The 19,780-nt window shown below is 36.7% G+C and overlaps 3 protein-coding genes across 11 annotated transcripts in view; 1 reads left to right on the forward strand and 2 right to left on the reverse strand.

Annotated features, from left to right (window-relative positions):
• Nucleotides 1-8,766, forward strand: part of cnih3 (cornichon family AMPA receptor auxiliary protein 3) — a 125,032-nt gene extending 116,266 nt beyond the window's left edge. The window contains exon 5 of the mRNA XM_065268331.2: nt 8,632-8,766. Within this exon, the coding sequence (XP_065124403.1) occupies nt 8,632-8,725 (94 nt within the window). The 3' untranslated portion in view covers nt 8,726-8,766. The remainder of the gene's footprint in view (nt 1-8,631) is intronic.
• lbr (lamin B receptor) lies at nt 5,154-14,764 on the reverse strand. Its single transcript, XM_065268328.2, has 14 exons — nt 14,617-14,764; nt 12,541-12,718; nt 11,497-11,682; nt 11,248-11,325; nt 10,008-10,188; nt 9,414-9,610; nt 9,009-9,063; nt 8,680-8,874; nt 7,745-7,848; nt 7,415-7,540; nt 7,151-7,319; nt 6,987-7,067; nt 6,769-6,891; nt 5,154-6,606 (listed from the first exon to the last, which is right to left on the reverse strand). The coding sequence occupies exons 2-14, from the start codon at nt 12,706-12,708 to the stop codon at nt 6,446-6,448; spliced, it is 1,824 nt and encodes a 607-aa protein (XP_065124400.1). The 5' UTR covers nt 12,709-12,718; nt 14,617-14,764; the 3' UTR covers nt 5,154-6,445.
• Nucleotides 14,765-15,928: 1,164 nt separating this feature from the next.
• The window catches only part of enah (ENAH actin regulator), a 121,653-nt gene continuing 117,801 nt past the window's right edge, over nt 15,929-19,780 (reverse strand). For all 9 annotated transcript variants that reach the window (XM_065256110.2, XM_065256109.2, XM_065256112.2 and 6 more), the window contains one exon: nt 15,929-18,358. In XM_065256110.2, coding sequence (XP_065112182.2) covers nt 18,321-18,358 — 38 coding nt within the window. In that variant the 3' untranslated portion in view covers nt 15,929-18,320. The remainder of the gene's footprint in view (nt 18,359-19,780) is intronic.

Here is a 19,780-nt window from a genome sequence, read left to right on the forward strand (position 1 = left end):
AAACTAAAAACACAGAATACACTTTTAATTATGTCTTAATTAAATTAAATAATTTATTTGTCTTAAAAACATATTTTTAGAACAATCTTGCTATTATTTTGTAAAAAGTGTCAAATGTTTGGACAGATCTTGCTGCTTTTACACTATTTTGACCAGCAGGTGTCGCCAACGTGTATGGTGTTTCGAACGCTTCGAAAAACTGAATCAATTTACGAAGCAATTGGTTCAATTGATTCGAAGCTTTAAAAAGCTTAGTTTCTCCCATCATTACTAAAAACACACTTTTTCACTCATGTCATTGTTGTCGCGTGAAGTGATGCCTGTAAATGAGCGTCCTCGGTTCTCGCTCTCCCGCCGATTGACACGTTGGCATGGTTTTCCGGGGAAAGTGCCCATAAAATGAAGTGATACGTATAGCGTACCCCTGAAACGTCAGCTGGACCTGTATTCAAATAAAACTTTCCGAAACTTGTACGAACTCTGGTGAAGTGTATTCGGCACAGAAACACTCTGTAACACATCAAACTGCTTTTTTGACACTTTGCATTTGTTTAGCAAGAGGAAACCAACGCTTAAACTGTGTTAATAAGTCAGAATGCATAAAATATAATTAAACCCCCCTTAAACATTTTTTTAAAAGTTATATTTTTTGGGCCATTTTTGCCTTTATTAGATAGACAGTGATTAAGGAGACGACAGGAAAGTATAGGGTGGAGAGAGGGGTACGGGATTGGCAAATGACCTAGAGCCGGGACCCGAACCCGGGCCGCCAGAAGTGGTCCACACCACGTGTCCGAGCACTGTCCACTACACCATTGGCCCTGACAACCCCCCTTAAACATTTTTAATATAGAGCATAGACTGTAAAAATATGGCCACGCGTTACCGCGCATCACTCGCTTATAACTGAAAATGGATAAAGAGTCTAGTTGAAGCGCAGGTGGCTGGTTGTTGAAACCACTCCCGACTAGCTTGACGGTAGTGACAGCAGTAGCAGTTCACCCGTCACTCAAGTGGCCATGCCCTTATTTATGCAGAACTTTTAGGCTTAAAGGAATAGTCAATTTTCTTAAAAGAAAAATCCAGATAATTTACTCACCACCATGTCATCCAAAATGTTGATGTCTTTCTTTGTTCAGTCGAGAAGAAATTATGTTTTTTGAGGAAAACATTGCAGGATTTTTCTCATTTTAATGGACTTTAATGGACACCAACACTTAACACTTAACTCAACACGTAACAGTTTTTTTTCAATGGAGTTTCAAAGGACTATAAACGATCCCAAACGAGGCATAAGGGTCTTATCTAGCGAAACGATTTTCATTTTTGACAAGAAAAATAACAAATATAAACTTTTAAACCACAATTTCTCGTCTAGATCCAGTCCTGAAAGCGTCAGCGTGACCCAACGCAATATGTCATGACGTCAAGAGGTCACAGAGGACGAACGCGAAACTCCGCCCCAGTGTTTACAAGTGTGTTGGAAGAGGACCGTTCCGACGTTGTTATATGTGGAATGATACTAATTAATGTTTTTGTGTCAGTTTATTGTTTACAATGGTCCGCAAATGTGCATTTTATATATGTAACATGTGACCTCCCTATTTCACTACGCATTTACGTTAGGTCGCGCTGGACCGGATCTAGACGAGAAATTGTGGTTTAAAAGTGTATATTTGTTATTTTTCTTGTCAAAAATGAAAATCGTTTCGCTAGATAAGACCCTTATGCCTCGTTTGGGATCGTTTAGAGTCCTTTGAAACTACGTTGAAAAAAAACTGTTTCGTGTTGAGTTAAGTGTTAGTTGTTGGGGTCTATTAAAGTCCATTAAAATGAGAAAAATCCTGCAATGTTTTCCTCAAAAAACATAATTTCTTCTTGACTGAACAAAGAAAGACATCAACATTTTGGATAACATGGTGGTGAGTAAATTATCTGGATTTTTCTTTTAAGAAAATTGACTATTCCTTTAACATAATTTAAAAGGATGAGTTACCAAAAATTTAACCCCCTCACAGTTGTCATGAAGGGCAAAATTAGCTATACGGACCAAAAACATATTTTGTACCAGGCTGTAAACATATTTTCTACTGTAAAGTTAACATGGGGGTCTGTGGGAATACACTCCATTTTGGAGGCAGTCTCTTGCGGCCAGTCGATGAATTGCAGTTGAAGTCACTTCCGTATTAGCTTCAGAGAGATCAGAAGGTTGCCCCTCTGTATAAAGTGATCATGAATAATCCATTAAAGACCATTTCATGCTTGCGTCCACTGTTTATAAAACAGCCAAACATACAGATATCTTTCGACATCTGTGAATTCCCCTCCCTTCAGCTGCATGCAGCAAGCATTGCAAAATAAACCTGCAACTCATTTCTCAACACAAACCAGTAACAAAAACTAAGCATTTATTTCTAGAGTACCAATACCAGCATCATTTGATAGCCTTCTAATAGACATATTTATATCATTTCCCATGCAGTAATGGAAGTGATTGACCTCAGCATGATGCAAATAAAAACACAAAGGCTTCAGATGAAGGCACAATCCCATATTGCTGCAGAGGTCACATGCGGTCTCAGTTTTATATGCCTCCCTCCTTCTAAAGTCTCTCCGATGCCTGTGAGCTCTAGGCACTTTTGAAATTGCCTATCTTGCTCTATGTGAGAGAAAACAATGGGTAACCTTTTATATCAGCCCCGGAAGAGTTATGATAAATGTACTCTGTTCATGAGAGCATGTCGCTTCGCCATGTGTAACCATAAAAACAACAGAGTTAAATGTTATATTGTTTTTCCTCTGACACAATTCACATGGTATGAAAATATGCAGCTGTTTGTTACATGGCCACAAATATTGGACAATTATGGTTTGATTTTCGATTCATTGTTTACATCCACGTTTGATAACTAACAAGTAATCGAAACAAGCCCCTTAAAATTGAAGTGTCTCCCGAAAAACTGAGGATGATCACTTCACATTGATACAGCCTAACAGATGCTGTCTGTAATGAAACACAATTTGGGATGATACTAGAACTAATTCAGTTAAATTGTGCAGATTTATGGGATTTTCATGATTGCGTACCAAACTGCGAAGTGTGACAGTGCATACTGAATTAAATGAAGTATATACTATATAGTATGCATTGGTGCAGTGTGCATACATTCCAGACATACTACATCCAGCCTGCATCCTAATTCACTTACTTATACTATATGCACTAAAAATGTACTGTTTTGTTATAGTATAAACATTTGAGTGCGTTAAAAGTGATGGATGTACTAAATCTCATTTCGACTACTATTTAGTACTGATAGTATGCAAATTAGGATGCAGTGACTATTTTTGATTTTTCCTTGTCAAGTGACATGCATGTTCATCAACATGTAGTATGACATCTTAACAACTGCAAAAATAATTTAGTTAAAAACTACAATTTATCCATGAGCAATACATTTCTTTGTATCCATATCACTTATGCTTGAAAAGATTTATTAACTTTTTGAATTTGGCAGCTTCTCACTGGATATGATAGAAAGTCCATCTGATGCACAGATATAAAAACTGGCATCTGGTTATTTCTCATATGCATATTGAGGTTTCTAACATCCTACTCATTTTGTATACTGATGTTCATATACTATGTAGTATAGAAGTATGTGATTTCAGATGTATGGTATTTGTTGTGCATGGCCAAGGAATACAATCGATCACTTTTCCATTGATGAGGTAAATAAACACTGACATTAGATCCTTCAGCCCAAAATAAACATTCCCAGTTGGCCTGTTAAAGCCATTCAATGGGTTCTTGATTGTAATGTATATAAGATTGCTGACATCTAGTGCTTGCAAGCTGCTAATGCAGGATATTACTCACACTGAAAGCAATTTGTTAACTCAAAAATGAATTCATTTACTCACCCGGTCGTTTCAAAGCATGACTTTTTGAAACACAGAAGGTGATGTAGTCTTAACTGCAGCCTCTTTCATTGCAGTTACAATGAATGTGCAGTAGAGATTTTCGCTGACACTCGTTTGAATTTAGGTAAAGTACGTCGATGGGTTCACCTGGCACACGTGTTGAACCAATAAAGCATATTCATTTATTTTAATTCATCAGTATTCATTTGCAGTTCAACTCCGTCTGACTTTATTTAAATAATTTATTTTAATGCGCCGTTTGTTGTCTTTGTTGTGGGCTTTACGTAGTGAGTCTTCGGCACACTACGCGTCCAATCAAATAGGGCAGATAATTATGTGGGGAAAAAAAAGGGGATAGACGGTCCAAAAGGCCAGTGTAGTGAGACCAGCTACACATAGCGATAGAGATAACCAATTAAAGTTTTATTATAATATTAAATAATACGAGTAACTTTGTTTTTTTTTTCAAACGAGACAAATCATAAAAATGCACACAAACTATTCACAATTGCTAAATTGTCCTAAAATAAGTCTAAATGAATAGCTGGAGCCGTAAGAGCCTGCTCTTCTAAGTGAGTCGAGCCAGAAGAGCCGAATCTATGAAAAGAGCCGGACTGTCCATGTTTTGCGCGGTGACTGACAACTGCTCGCGAAATTACTCAAACTGTGATTTATTCGAGGCACTATTTTATTTTTTTAATTTACAGTAAACAACAGCGAGAAACGCTGGTCGCTATTGTAACACCTTGTTAATTAATGATTTTTTTAAGTAACTCCACCAAACAGTTCAGTGATTCAGTGTGGACGTCAAGATGTCCGAATGATTCAAACCGTGAAAAGATTTTACTCAAACGACGATTCAAAATCCGAAAGATTCAAACCCGTATTCGACTCAAAGTTCACATTAAAGTTGAATTATGTCTGTGTTTACCATTATCGCTGCAAAGTATTTCAAGAACACAGGAGCAAAGGAAAGATAAACATCGTTAAGTGTTATGCGTCGTCATGGTCAATAATAATAAATAACCCATGACTCGTTTGGCAGTAAATCGTATTATATGACGACATTTCCACGTCCATTTTGAGAAAGATTTGATTGACATGGGCTGATGTGATTTCCGTATCTAATAAAGACTGAGCAAGACTTATTTAGGATATCAATGATAACCAAACAAGTTGGACTTCTTATAAAATATTACAACTTAAATTAGCAACAAAAGACAGAAAGAAAACTTTGTTAGGTTTTTCTTCTTGCAAAAAAATAACAAAATAGACAGGAAAATAAGAATTTTTTACAAAGTTTTTTAGCAAGCCACAATGTCATGAGTGATGAAATTATTGACAATAATGAAAAAGAGCAAAATGAAAATGGGAAAAATTCTAATAACTACAGTAGGAATTCATGCTAAACATCTATAAAAAAATCAACCTAACCTACGAGAAAAACTTCTAAAAATTGCATTTTAACAATTAATTTTGTGGCAAGACTTTTGTCAATAGTGGTTTAATTCTGAATGTGTATTAATGGCATTTTTACAAAAATTGCTTGTCAGATAATAACACAGTTTTGACCACATGAGCACCCTAAAATAACATTTAAACAATGCCTCTTTATACTGTGATAAAGTAACAGCTTCTTTCAGCTATAAACACTTAATACATACTTCTGTAAGAGCAATTATTATGTCTTTAAAAGTAATACAATAGTTAAGAAAAGCCTTACATTACACATTCAGTCATGCACTGTCATTTTAAATTAAAACCATAGTTCAAAAAGCAATTTATGCTACCTTTAAAATTAAAAAATCTCACTTAAAAATATTTGTTCACAGCACATTTCTATTTTTTTTTTTTTTTACAAAATATAATGAAAAAGTTCACCTCGTGAGTGAAACCACAGCTTCCAAAAACTGACCAAAAGCTTCCTTTTTACTTCCTTGAACAAGAGAAATCTGAGGTAGCAAAGCCAAATTTGTGAACTTTAGTGAAATTTAGCATAGTGCATAATGCCTCAAATGCAAATCAAACCAAAGACGTTGTCTTAAATATGTACAGATTAGAAATTAAGAAAATATAGGTTTGTTTCTTCACAAATCTCTGGTCCTGAGAAAGAACATTACACATCTTACTATACACATACAAAAGAAAAATCCCATCATACACAATATACAAAAGCATTACACAAATTATTAAGTGGTAAATAGCCAAGCAAATACTTCAAACGTGTATGTGTCTACATAAGATGAGATGGGAAGTTATGCTATGAATTTATGAATTAGGCAAAACAATCTTTTGAGTAGAAAACACATCTGTACAACAATATACATTTTTTTTTTTTCAATTTAGGAACTGGGGTAGTGTCCACAATTCGTAAACGTTTTTTTCTGACAAAGCTGTAAATTTGGTTTAAAATTCATGTTTTGTATGTAAGAAATTCTTTGATTTAAAACACTAATGTTCAGTGTCCTCCTGAGAAATATTTTTACCCCGATTGTCCTGGACGGTTTGAGTCCGTGAGTGGTCAGTAAATCCTTGGAAAAATGCGGTAAGGGACAGCTTTGCAGTATTCTTCCCATGCAGAACCGTACTTTTTCCTGCACTGACGCTCATCTCGTGCATTACGATGCACCAGCAGAGTAATCAAGTAAATCAGGTAAAAGTAAGGAATCAAATGGTTAAAACCTATAAAAAAAAGATCAGACCTTCATCTAAAGAGATTCATGGAAGCATGTGTATGTGAATTCTTTTGAATCTATATTAAAAAAGGAAAACTTTACATTCCCTACATTTTACTTATATAATCTTCTACATGTAAAGATTTATTTGTCACCAGCCTACACTCACCGCATGGTAGAGACCAGGCCAATCCCATAATGATGTCACCAAGGTAATTAGGATGACGGACGAACCCCCAAAGGCCAGACACTAAAAGACTCTTTCCAGTAGCAGTAGGAATAGTTTTCAGGTCTGGTAAGATACATCATGTTACGGGTTTGATTTGTCTAAAATGTTTGTACTGTTTTATTTTATTTAATTTTTTGTATGCACTTCAACACACTTACGAGACACTGCTGGGTCAGAGGGGTTCTTTCTAAAGGCAAATTTCTGAGAGTTGGCTTTTCGGAAAATGTAGTATCCAACTCCTGTTAAACATTTTAATACAAGTTAAATAACCCAATTTAACACACTAAGGAAATCAAAGAAAGTAGAAAATATTGTAACTGACCATTCATGGTGATAAGAGTGACAATCCAGAACACAGAAAGGTCATTGGGATGACTGACAAGATAGTATGCCTGACAGGTGAACGTAAAGGGAACAAAAGCCAGATCTCCAAATGCCAACATAAATCCAAAGCCATCATACACAATATCCATCATAGTCAGAAGTTTTTCCTAAAATATAAATCAGTTGGATTTAAATAAGTCCTTGGTTTTTATATATCAATAACAATAAAATGGTGTATTTAATTTGGAAAATGATGTGGTACCTCATGCCAAATACCATCAACAACCCAAAGGAGCTGGAAGCCATTGACCAGAAGCATAGCCGGAGATGGATTTTCTAGATTCTGGTGCTTCATCTCAGCAAGCAACATGGCAAAGTTAATCAGTACCTATCAAAGCAAGCAGTAATGATGCTTTTATTTAGTATGTAGCAAACTCCATGCTTGAAAAAAGTAGAGGAATACTTTGTCGATTAAATTGATCAAAAAAGGTTTAAATGTTGACCACAAGAGGGAGCAATTACAATGTTAATCTTCTATGCTCAGACTGTTACATATTTACTTGCTAATGTAAAACACAATAACAATACTCACCCAACCCATCAGACCTGGGCGCATTTCACAGAAGAACTTGATATCAAAGTTTTTGATGCGGGGATTCAGCTCTCGGCCCATGAAGAAGTCGTAAATGATATAACCTTAAACAATAAAAACATATTCTTAACTAAATATACACGAAGCTGCAATCTTGAGAGTTTTTCAGGGTTCCCACACCTTAGTTAACTTCAAATTCAAGACCTTTCAAGAATTTCCAGGTCCAATACCCTTAAATCCAAGGACTAAATGTGGGGACACATCTCAAGTGAGAGCAAGATTGTATCTTAAAATGTAAAACGATGTATTGTTACAGTTCCCTTTTGAGGGAACTCGCGCTGCGTCACTGCGGTGACACTTTGGGGACGCCTCCAGGGGTAAGTGCATCTAAATTTGTATATCAAATTCAACCAATGTTGAGTCTTAACAACAAATACAGGGTGACGCGGGAGCCAGGAAGTATATTGCTATCTGAAATAGCCAAAGACGGCATTAAAGGGACGCAGGAAGTATGGCAAGGGAGACGCAGCGTCTCGTTCCCTTCTCAGGAAACAACAATTACATACGTAAACAGAGATGTTTTAATGTGTCAAACACAACTATGCAAAAAAGCATTTTGGTATGAATCAACATTCGCATACAGAAGATATAAGCATTTAAAGCGAACAGTTTAAAATTTGTATGATATTATCCTACACTACACAGGGAATAATATGGATTTTTTTTCCAGAAAACATCTTGCATAAAATAGATTCAAGCACTTTCAATGACCTGTATCTATGCATGTATATTTTCAAAAACTTTCCAGGGCCTTGATTCCCCCCCCCCAGATTTACAAACTTTCAAGGATTTCAAGTAACCATGGGAACCCTGTTTTTTTTACCCAGAGAATTACAATACAGCAACAGGATGCAACGCAAGACATCTCTGCTTACCAGAGTTTCCTCCAGGAGCAAGATTACGTTTGGAGGCCCAGCGTGAACGGACAAACAGGTAGATGCTGAGAAGAGAGACGATGACCAGGGCTGAGGTGTAAAACTGCAGGAAGTGAGCATGGATGTAACTGAGATCCACCTCCTGGTAAACAGCAACACCCACTACCAAAGTGGTAAGGACCAGTGCATAGAAACCTGAGATGGGACACAATCACAGGTCATATAACAGTCTTCTCAACAAATATCATTCCGCTTAATTGAAAGAAGAAAACGGAACATTTGTAAATGGCAACAGGCGAAGTAGCAAAATAAACATTGGTGACAAATACCATTAATCCTATATTTCAAAGTTTCTCCATTCTTGAGAGGCATTCCCTCAACAACCTGTAGGGCAGAAAGATAACCAATGGTCAATCTTTGAATACATTTTAGTGTTTATTTACAGTTAACAGTATATATGGTAATGTCTAACTAATATAGGAAAACATCTTGGTCCTATTTCTCTAACCCCAGGCTTTTGGACAAGCACACCAATCAAGTCTTGATCACCCTTAATAGGCCAGAAAACAACACCAGATGTTTTCCAGTGCAGCTCTCTATCTGCATGTCACCTCTAGTGAATAATCTAATTTAGCCTGCTTCACTGCAGATGACAGGGAAACCAATACCCAGAGAGTTATGTGGTCATGTGGCTTAAGTCAGGTCACGGGGAGTCATGTGATTGTGGACGATACCTTTCCAATAGGGATCAGCGCGAGGACAGCCTGGAAGAGAAGCCAGAGCAGGACGATGCCAAAGACCTGCCAATCCCAGAGAGACTCAAGTGGAGGAAGTTGAAGAGGGAAATTTTGGAGACTGGCATCTTTCTGCCCACAGAGAATAAGTAGTGCCAACACAGCCACGGGCAGGAACAACATCAAGAAGAACACACCTAAAAAAGAAGAGATGTGATATTAGCATTTAAGATTATTTAAAAAATTGCATTCATATGTTTCACTTTGTAGCCTTTTATTTCGTCATAGTGTCATTATTTAGAATTTCATGGCCATTTCCACCCTCTCTCTGATTCCTACATTTAATCTAAGTGTTTTACTGCTGTAGCTTTAAAGTTGTTTTAGTTATGATCTCTTATGACTGACTGATCTTCTTGCAGGTCAAATGAGAAACAATGCCCTTGCTGAGGTGAGTATATGTTGATATGTAAACACGAGCAGTCATGTTTAGTGCATTTTTGTGTTCATGGTTGTGATGTAAATATTTGCACAGTAAGAACTTCTTTTAAAAAAAATTTCTCAAGAGAATTACTGTTTATCCTTGATAAGACTCACCAACTCTTCCTCCAAACTCCAGATCAGTTGTCTTAATGGCAGCTGGTGGTTTAGCCAGTATCAGTCTCTCCTCCTCCTCCTCCTCCTTTTCTTCAGGCTTGCCATCACCTTGATCTTTCCTACGTCGTAGATTGTAGCGTCCACCTGCCTGGTTTTCAAATTCAGTCTCTGTCTTCTGTAGCTAAAGAGTGAGCATTTTATTAAATCCAGAGCATACAACAGTACATTTTATTTATTTATTCATTTTGGAATCCATTCAGGGGGTCTGGCGGTACCACTTTTAGCATAGCTTAGCATAATCCATTGAATCTAATTAGACCATTAGCATTGCGCAAATAATAAACAGAGTATCAATACTTTTCCTACTTAAAACTTGACTCTTCTGTAGTTACACCGTGGCGCAATGATATTATGCACTGCCCGAAAATAGTCCCTTGCTATTGAAAGTTACCAAGGGGACTATTTTCGGGCATTGCGTAATATCAATGTGCCTGCTGCAGCCATGATAACGCAGCAAAGTCCTTGATTATTACGCCAGAATGAGAGTATAGTTCCTAGCCACATCGGCCTAGAAAATCGCAACTTTTAATTTACCGTTGGTCTTAGTACACAATGTACGTTTTAAATAGGAAAAATATCATAACTCTTTTGTCATTTTTGAGTGCGATGCTAATGGTCTAATCAAATTCAATGGATTATGCTAAGCTATGCTAAAAGTGGTACCGCAAGACCCAGAAATCAGCTCAATGGATTCCAAAACGGTAAAAATCCATTGTTTAACTCTAGGGGAGCTGGAAAATTAGCTTTTTTTCAAAAAAAGTGGAGTGTCTCTTTAAGACTTCGTATCATGTAAACTTCCTGTCATGTTTGGACACATTTCAGCAGTAGAAAATCTCACCTTCAGTCAAAGTATAAAAAGAAACGTGACTTTTACATGATTGTATTAGCAAAGCGTCAACAGTCTGGTCATGCCTTGTAAAGCCTATTTGGTTGACCCATGAAGTGAAACATTGTGAGGGTCTGATTAAAGCCCACAGTCAGCTTTAGCTTTGTGTGGAAAACTAAACAGGCTTCTGTTGCATATATGAGGATCAACATGCACCCATCATGGCATTCCAATCTTTACAAGACCAGTTTCCAAAACAAGAAACATTAAAGTGGTTGTAAGAGTAAAATGTCCTTGTTTTTTCAGATATTCATAAATTTAATAGTAAAATGTTAATCTGTAATAAATACTCACCTCAATGACTTTGGTAGCTGTATTATTTTTATCTTTCTTGTCATGCTTACTGTTGCTGTTGTTTTCGTGTGAAACTACCTGAAAGAGATGATGAACAGAGACACGATAGTTGAGTTCAAAAGAAAAAGTTTCCAATTAGATTAACCATTACAACTAAAATGCACTACCACACATCTGAACAAAATAATGTTTGACACCACACTTTTAAAATGATTTTTGATTCCCATCCTATTCGGCAACTCTGCTTACTACAGGGGTGAGTCGGACCTCCAGCACATCTCTGAGTTTTTCCCTGTGCAACTCTGCTGTGCGAGTGGAAGATCGGCGGGGCGTCCTGGCTGGAGAACGAGAGCGACTACGACGAGTGCGTCCCGGTGAACGAGAACGAGATCTGGACCGGGAGCGCCCAGCACCCTGCTTAAACACCGTCAGACTCTACAATAAAAAAAACTTTATGTCACCGTACCGTGTGGTCTAAATCAGTGCTTTCCAATCCTGGTCCTTGAGGCCCCCCGACAGAAAGTTTTAGATGTCTCCACAGTCTCCTTATCTAAAACACCTGATTCAACTTATCAGCCTACTTCAAAAATGGTAAACATGTCTCCCTAACAAGCTGATGAGTTAAATCAGGTGTGTTAAATAAGGAGACAACTAAAACTTTCTGGGAGGGGGCCCTCGAGGACCAGGTATGGGAAGCCCTGGTGTAATGCCACACAACATTAAAGTGTAAGATGAAAAATCTTAACTTAAAGGAATAGTTCACAAAAAAATGATAGTTCTGTCATAATTTACTCGCCAAAAAAGTCTTTCCAAACCTGTTTACACCTCTTTGTTCTGCCGAAAATGTTTGTAACAATGTAGATCTGGGGCTCTATTGACTTTCATAGTATTATTTTTCCTACTATGAAGTCATTGATGCCCCAAATTGGCTTGGTTACAAAAATTTTCAAAATATCTTCATTTGTATGTATACAGGTTTGAAACAACATGACGATGAGTAAATGATGAAAGAATTTTCATTGTGGGTAAACTATTCCTTTGAACCTAAAGATAAAAATAAAAGTTTAGGATTTAGATTTTTGAACTTAAAAAACACAGAAAAATTATAAAATAAAAAAATTTGGGAAAACAGAAGCATTTTCTGCAATGAGCTCAGTATATGGGAGGAAATAATAATACACACAAAATGTAACAACTAAACTTAGTAAGATGCTGATTTAAATTCAGCACTTCTTTGAATTCGGGATAAATGAAACATTTTCTAGGATCATAGACAGGACCAGGACACCATACCGTAATGTCAGAGTCCTTCAGTTCCAGCTCAGTGCCATCTTTTATGTAAATGACGGTGTAGAGACGAGTCTTGCTGTCGTAACTTAGCACCTTGACTTCATAATAGAGGCTACTTCCAGGCCAGCGGCCCATGACAATATCTCCAATTTGAAACCTTGCAGCCGGCATCCTTATTTACCTATAAAACAATAATACAAGTCACATGATGAAAGCCTATAAGCCACATCAACTTCATTTAATTATTGTGATCCCTGCAAAATAACGTTTTAAGTTAAGCATACCAGTTACAATAGATTTTCCTTAACAACAAACTGCAGATCATGACATAATCTACTTGCAACAAAAAGTATCAACATCATCTTTTCATATTTCTACATGAAATTTTTGTTCTTATGGGCCTGATCTCATCAACCATCTAAAAATAAAGGTTTGGCACGTTCAGCTGTGAAGGGAAACTACATGTGCAGATGTAGTTGCATGATGACAGCGCAGCGGTGATGTCAGCAGTGGTTGTCTAAAAAGTGCTGATGGGTTTGAATTGCCCTATGCACCCCCACTTTGAAGGCTCTGCACTTTTGTTGTGCTCTCAATGGCCTTTATGAGATTCATTCTAGTATCACACAGATAACATGAACTTTAAATATTATAACACAAAGATGTGGATTACTAGTACTATCCATCACTGAATAAAACTTCCCCAACTAAAGACGATAAACGGGTGTTTTTCAAGTACTTGCAAAGAAACTCCACACATTTTTAAAACAGGTGCACTTTGGCCAGGCTAGCAACGTAAATAAGTAAAATGCAAACAATAAATCAAGAAACCAGCAGACACACTATTAGATCATAAGAGACGCCCAAAACATCATATTGAAACCATATGTACAGTCAAATTCATAAAACAGATCCTATCTAAGTTCAAACCAACAAATCCAGTTGAACACATTCCATACATTCTTGATCTTATATACAGAAACACACCTAACAGTCTCGAGTTGAAGTCCAGCACTGGCTGAATCCCATGTGCACCATGTGGGTTAAACTAAAGTAATAAGCAAAAGATTTAAACTGAAAGCGAAGGGCGGGGCATGCTATGAATTGTTATGCAAATAGGAGTCAAAAGGACGACACGCGCGGTTTAGTGCCAGCTATTCAAATTGAGAAAAAAAAAAACGTTTACATTCATTTTTACTCAAGACAATGAATACATTTAAAACACAAATAAACCAACGCAAGAGAATGCATTAATTTAGTCTGGCTATGAAGTAAAATATACATATTAAACAACATGCTGGCATATTGAATAACAGGTATTACGTTTATTTATAGTGCCTTTTTATTTAAAGACTGTAAATTATGAGTAAGTTTACACATACTGTTCCTTTAACACAGCAAAAACATGACACCGGAATGGAGGGAAAACGTCATGTATTCAAACTATTGTCTGTCAGCGTGCGTGAGCCTCATATCTACAAAAACATTAAATACCCGATTAATAAACACAGAAAGCAAAATTAAATGGTCTGCTGAATAATTAATTTATTTAACATTTGAGTTACAAATGTAACTATATATCATTGAGCAACGACGGACTGCGGGAACGGAAATTCAATGTCCTATTCAAACAAAATAATAAAACCGAAAGGTCGAGGATGCGTTTAACAATTGTAAACAATTGTTTAACAATAAGAGAAAGTAATAAAACAAATACGCTATCAAATATGGATAATAAAACAGATGAAGTGAGTGAGGAGACAATAAATGCGCGCCGTGCCCAAGTTTCCTGTAACAAGTTATATAGAGCCGGTTGAAGTTTAGGTTAAATACATTTTAAACACCCAAAAAAACGGTAAAATTGTGAATTATTTACATACAAACGCTATGTACGAGCTTTTAAAGATACACGCATTGTAAACAAATACATTTGCCGACTGTTACAAACGGTAAATGTTATTCACTTTATAAAGTACAACTGCAGTTCCACCGATCTACTGCACCGTTAACTACGCACTCACTGCAAAGACATTCAACTCTAAAACAACAAAATTGCAAAGTAAGTAAATTATGAATTCTTACCTTCGGCCGACGTAAAAAGTTGAATAATCACCAAAGTTTAGCGGCTAAATCGTATAAAATAAAGACTATATTTTTTTAAACACTCGTCCCCCGCTCTGAGTTTGTTCCTCCCTCTGTCTTCGTTCAACCTACCAGCGTCCGTGAGGGCGGGAAGCTTTCTAATTGGCTGAACTGAACAGCTTTCAAATTTCTGAATATTCTGATTGGACGACAGGGAGTTTGAACTGAGCGCTGATTGGTGGTTGGTCCTTTGAGCTTGGGGTATAGAGCTTTACAATGTAACAAAATGGAGTCATGTCAGCTATCAGTGAGATATGAGAGGAAAGATGGACACGCGCCGTTTTTTTTAAAGTGCGAGGTTTTATACGATTGCAAAGCATAATAAAGTTGGATAATAATACATCGAGTACTTTCTTTCGCGAGATCAACGTTACATTTTACAAGATGGAGCAGAATAATAATTTTGTGTGTTTTTTTAGATCTTCGTGCCAGGGTAATGCTTTGATATACATACATTTATTGTGTGTTGTAGTAAATAGTGGTAAATGTCATTATTTTTTTTATTAGTTTTATCTTTAATATAAGTTTGTATAGTTTAATAATAATCTAAAATTTGTAATAAAGATGTATATTATGCTGTGGATTTTTTTAAAACAAATGTCCCGTTTAAAAATACAGATACACTTAGCAGCTGCGTTTATTCAAATAACGTATACGATAAAGCAGTCTGTAAAAAAACCTTGTATTTAAAATAAACATCTATAAATTATATTTTATTGTGATTCCAAAAAGAAAATTGCTCTTGCAAGTTTAAGGGTTGCATTTTTATTCACAAATAAAATACTTTCATCACAAACCAGGTTGTATGTGGGTATGGTGCAAAATAAATGTTTTGCGCAATTTTGTTAAGTTGTAGGATGCATTTGACCTCATGTGAACTTTAGCAATACCTCTACAGCTTAATCCAGGAGCCACAAAAACCATTGAACTGCAGCTTACTTGTGATTTCATTTTGTCTGAAGTAATTTTGAAAGTACAAGAGAACATACAGTATTGAATATAACGGTTTGTGTAATGCTTTACTTAGTTGCAGTCTTCAGTAAAGTCCTGCCTTCTTCCTGTTTGCCTCAGCTAAATAGCCACAAAGTAACAGCAAAGAGAAAGCAGCAACATTTGCTAGGTGTGAAACTGGGGTCAAGTCATGTTGCGCACGTTTTGTATGTGTGATTTTGATCCTCAGGCAATTTCAAGCACAGATTTTTTTTATTACTGCACATAGGTGTTTTACAGAAATAAATAATGTAAACGGCAATGTATTGCAATTTTTATTTAATTTGCTCAAACAAAACAATGTTAGCATGTAAGAAACTTCTAATTAACATGAAAACAGTATGGTACAACGTGAATGATAAAATAGAAAGATAAAGAAACTGAAAATTGTATTTTAAAGGACATCCAGTTGAATATGACCAGCACTGTCCCAACATGTTGACAACATTATTCAACCGATTCTCACCACGACAAAGATCAGTTTCTCCGATCTCACCAGCATACATGGTCTTAACCATAACAAAAACCACACCGAAATTGCAACGGAAAATGATGCAGAAGAATGAGAATGCATGTTTCGTTTTAAACAAAGATCATAAAAGCTTTGTAACTCACTGAAAATGCAAAACAATCAAAAGTTATGGCAGGCCCTAAATGAATACTCTCTATATATATACGCTTTAAAATTTGACATATCAAATGCAACTTCCGAACAAGGCACAAACCATGAGAATCACAAACAGGTTTATCCAGGAATGAATTAACCCTGATCAAAACATTTCGCCAGCTTAACCTAAGGACCAACAAAAGTCGCTTGTTGTCAAAACAAAAGGTGGATCAGGAAAGTGTGATGTTCTATTAGATTACCTTACTGTTTAGCTTTGGTGATATTCACAAAGTGACGGCTGTCTCGTCAGCATTATAATAATTTGAACGTCTATGGGTTTTTAAAGTGCAATCAATGCTGTAAACACTCCATACAAACTTTCTGATTCCTTGAGAGATAGTTCGAGTCATGGCAAAAGAGTAAAACCGTTTTGAACTGCATAAAAAGTATGATAGGATTGATAAGTGAGCAGATCCAACCATGGCATGGGGTGGGGAGAGATCCAAACCACGTTTTCAAATTTTCTCCTTAAAATTCACAGCCTAAAATCACACTTCTCACGTTTGTACAAAGATTTCGATCTTAAAAAGCACATTCCCCATAAAAAAATGCCCTAACAGAAGCATATGTCGGATACAAACAGCAGAAAGCCTTCCAGTGTGCAGAATAAGGTCAATGCGAAAATAAACAATAGATGAATGGACAAAAAATCCCCAAACCATTTATAACGCCACAAACCTCTCTGTAATGTGCTGCTTGGCCCTCATTAAATACTTCTTATTTGTTTAGTTGCTGCATACTGGTGCAAAGCAGAATGAGATCCCATACATGATGTTTTGCATCACCAAATCCTAAAATAAAGTATGTGAAATGTCATACCCCTGCAAATTTAATTATGGCTATAAAGAGGTGTCTCATTCTACGCAATGCACTACGAGGGTTGTATGGAGAACCTCATCTACAGTTTGAGGGCAGAGTGGATGTTTCAAAGAAAAAAAAAAACGTAGTGGGAAAATATGTAACAATGCTACACTTATTGCTTACGAACTAAAAACTTTTTCGTGGCAACCGTTTTCCCTTAGCGTTCCCTTAGAATACGAAAGAGCATACGGTGAGTAAAAAGTTGGTAATGTTTCTGGTTAGCGCTATCTACAGATACGGTCCAGTCGACGATGGCGTCGACGATGGCGTCAACCTTGACGGAGGATTTTGGTACGAGCTACCAAGATGTACAGTACAAAGGCATTGTCCCTTGTTATCTTCCCAAACAGTTAGTGAACACAAAAGACAAAAAAAAAGGTATACGTCTAACAGTGGCTCACCAGAGCATTCAGTCTGAATTATAATGACAATCGACCAGAAGAGCGAATAAGCTACCTGATGTGATCTTGATGTACAGATTGATTGAATGAAGGTATAATGTTTATTCATTTTAATGTACATATTGTGGTTAAAATAGTATTAGGAAGACAAGCTTTAGAGTCCTGCAGCAATAGACCATACTCATTTGGTTGGCCAGAGATCAAAATTCAACTCTTATACAAAGGCCAACTGAATTAACATTTCTTCATAACCACCACCTTTTAAAAAAATTCAGAAACTACAAAGCCTGCCCTTTGCTAAACAATGTGCCATAGAATGAATGTCATCTGCTTGATTTACAATTTCACTCTTCGATGGTTAATACAGTATGTAGTTTGGTAATAGTTTGTGTATTTTTCCATCTTCTAGGTTCATTCCACAGTAAGAGTCATCCATTGCATATTGACAGTCACTTCCTTAAGACTGTGTCCTGACCCCCAAAACGAGGCTTTGGGGGTACGCCGTTGCTTTGAGGCATCTCGGCTTCCGCTCGCCGATCTTCCCCCTTGACCCCACGCTCAAAATTGTGTCTGTCTGGTATCACCCTCAACAGATCTTTCGAATTAACATGGTTATTGTGATCACCACTGGTTAAAACTGTAAATGTCCGTTTTCATTGCTTTTTAGATAGTGTCTTAAACCGAAGCTGATCTCGTGGGTAAAAATACAGATGCGTCTCATCGTCCTATGCAGAGCTTGACTTGCCCAACTCCTCCCTGATTGCTGTACAAGCAGACAAAACAAAAGTTAGAAACAGATCTGTCGATTGGTTTATTTTACACTGACAGTTAAAAGTTTGGACATACCAACTTATTCTTTATTGGAAGTGTTTTACACATTTTTGAATAACAGTAAAGCTAAAAACGATAAAACTATATAAGAATAGAAACTATGGGCTACATTTACGTAACAGGGCAAATTAGCATGAGCGCTCAATTCCAAAAACGTGCCAATGGGAGTAGAAATGTCTGCGTGTGATTTACTAATAATTGTTAGTGCATTTCTCATTTCCATAATGACCAGAGCAAGTAAAGACATGCCTTTTAGGCATTAAATAATGCCGCAAATACCAATAAACTGCAAAGCGCATCCTTAATAAATTGAGTTGCGTAATTCAGTGGTTCTCAAAACTGGGGGCCCCGCCACGAGATGGTGCCAGGAGGGCCCCAGTTTTCTGACATTTTATTAAATACATTAATTTATCATGAATTCTGTGTAATTAAACAAAAAAAGGCTACTAACCAACAGCACTACTTTGTATAATTTAATATGTTTTGTTTAATTAAAATGTTAAAGGTGACATAGAATGATTGAACGGAGTATTTATCCTTGTTCTGTGATGTGACATGTAGACAAAAATGTTTTAGTTCGGGTCTGTAATGCCTTAGAAGCTTCCTAAAAACCTCTCTCAGATAACTCTATTAGGGGCGGGGGATTGTAAACAAGTGGTTTTGCACCTATTTGGCTCCCCCTACTGGCTTAACTTGCAATCTCATTACTGATTGGCGGACTTTGCTGCCACTCAAAAAATGTAGCCAATTATTTTAAAGTGGAGGGGCAGTGAGATGCCTGTGATGTCATAAGCATCAGTTTTTCAGATTGGGCCGTTTTCTGGCTGACATTTCTAAAAAAGGAATTTCTATGAGACTGAGATGTTTAGCATGTTTAGCCCTTTTTGGATGTTTGTGAATGTGGGTAGACTACCATTATTCAACAAAGACAAGGTAAAATGGTTTTTCATTCTCTGTCCCCTTTAAATTTTAGAATTGTTTTGTCATAAATTTTGTTTGGGGGGCGCGAAGGAATGCAGCGTACACAAAGGGGGGGGGGGGGGGTGCACATGGAAAAAGTTTGAGAACCACTAGCGTAAATTATTTAAATACGCGCTTCCCATAAATTTAGCGTCTGATAGAAAAACAACTTTTATTAGTGTCTTTAGTGAATTCTGACAGTAATTTCTTAACGGCAAATGAGGCGCTTGCACTGACGCAAGTTGTTAGTAAACTTGGCCCACAATGACTTTAACTTTAGTTTTATAACGAAAACATATTTTAACATTTTGAAAGTAGCGCCCCTTTGCCAAGTGACATTTGCAGTAACACTGCACATTAAAGGGACACTCCACTCTTTTAAAAATATGCTCAT

This window comes from Paramisgurnus dabryanus, chromosome 12 (assembly GCF_030506205.2).
Source record: "Paramisgurnus dabryanus chromosome 12, PD_genome_1.1, whole genome shotgun sequence".
In the NCBI taxonomy this organism is placed as follows: Eukaryota; Metazoa; Chordata; class Actinopteri; order Cypriniformes; family Cobitidae; genus Paramisgurnus; species Paramisgurnus dabryanus.